General features: G+C 42.6%; 2 protein-coding genes across 2 annotated transcripts; both read right to left on the bottom strand.

Moving 5' to 3' along the window:
• Positions 1-477: 477 nt before the first annotated feature.
• On the bottom strand, positions 478-682 carry N7495_007409 (reverse transcriptase; the record flags this gene model as incomplete). The annotated part of the gene is given in 2 exon segments (XM_057210060.1): positions 478-639; positions 656-682. 2 exon segments carry the CDS (start codon positions 680-682, stop codon positions 478-480), a joined length of 189 nt encoding a protein of 62 aa, XP_057059603.1.
• A 281-nt stretch (positions 683-963) lies between these two features.
• N7495_007408 (uncharacterized protein) lies at positions 964-1,318 on the bottom strand (the record flags this gene model as incomplete). The annotated part of the gene is made up of 2 exons (XM_057210059.1): positions 964-1,163; positions 1,267-1,318. 2 exons carry the CDS (start codon positions 1,316-1,318, stop codon positions 964-966), a joined length of 252 nt encoding a protein of 83 aa, XP_057059602.1.

The raw sequence follows: 1,318 nt of genomic DNA, 5'->3' as shown, positions 1-1,318 counted from the left end.
ATAAATGTTCCTGGTACTTACTACCTTCACGAGGGCCCTACTCTACCTTTAACCTTCACCACCTATCCTAAACTTACTCCTATAATCTCTATCACCCTTCTTAGCTATCGGCAGCCGCTTATATACTCGTTTAACTTAAGGGAGTGTAGTAGACCTAGCACTATATACCTAATAGGCACCATTATTCTCCTTCTATCACACTATCCTCGGGGGTTATTCTTTCACTACTTCTTCTATACCTAGAGTAATTAGATCCACTACTTAGAACTGGCTTAGAGCCCCTGTTTTAACCATGAAGTCGGCAATGGTAATATACGCTTCTAGGTATATCAGAAGTTCGTCTCGACGAACAACGATTCCTTGCCTTGATAGGGCGCGCTATATCTAGTCCCGCTCCGCTTAATAGAGTAGGTACTCTAGTAGAATATGAGCCACTATCTAGTTACCTAGTTCGTAGTCACACTATGCCGACTCTCGTTAGTTGATATAAGCGAGATAGGCGCCTAGTCTAATTCGTCCTATATATAGCTGTATTAGGATTAAGGTAGTTGCTTTACGAAGCCTAAACCAATATTTGAGTGTCTTCTTTATTGGTACTTCGATCAGTCGCCTGGTCGGCCGACTAGTCTTTTCTAGCGCCTATGCCCTCTCCCACTCGATTTTCGCTTCTCGGCGCAACCATTGTTTAGCTATAGCTGCGAGGCAGATATACTAATTAAGATAATTCAGTGGTTCTTCGGGTCCCTATATAGCTTCTTTAGTATATCTATCCACAATCTTATTACCTACTATACCTTAGTGAGCCGGGATCCATCTGAGTTCTGTTCGAATGCCCCTATCCGCTAATTAGCGGATTAGGCCTAGGCATCCTATAAGATAAACTTGACTAGAGGGTATACACGGCCGTCGGAGCGCTTTTAGTGCTGCTTAGCTATCCGTAAATATAACTAGACCGTTCTTTACCTATATAAGATAGAGCTTGTTACTATTAAGAACTAATTTAAGAGCTATCTCTATGGCCCGTAGCTCTATAGAATATATAGTAGATAAGTCGTTATCGCCTATCTGGCTTAGAGCGATATGTTCCCCGGTCTTATCTACTGCTGCTGCTCCTACTTTACTCTCGATTCCGCTCCTATTAGTATATATAATCAGGGGTCTCTCTTATAGGGCTTTCCTAAGGATCTGGCCATGACTTTATATAGCAGCGTCTCGGTCTTCGACTATTATATCTAGTGGTGCTTGCTAGGGCGCTAGAATAAATACCTTTCGACTCTCCTAGTTTCTCGTCAAAGCCGTCGGGGAAGTTGTTAGACAT

Source organism: Penicillium taxi (genome assembly GCF_028828555.1).
Source record: "Penicillium taxi strain IBT 34144 chromosome Unknown utg000005l_segment0_segment0, whole genome shotgun sequence".
Classification (NCBI taxonomy): Eukaryota; Fungi; Ascomycota; class Eurotiomycetes; order Eurotiales; family Aspergillaceae; genus Penicillium; species Penicillium taxi.
Note: the sequence above shows the minus strand (reverse complement) of the source record. Positions and strands in the feature narration are given on the sequence as shown.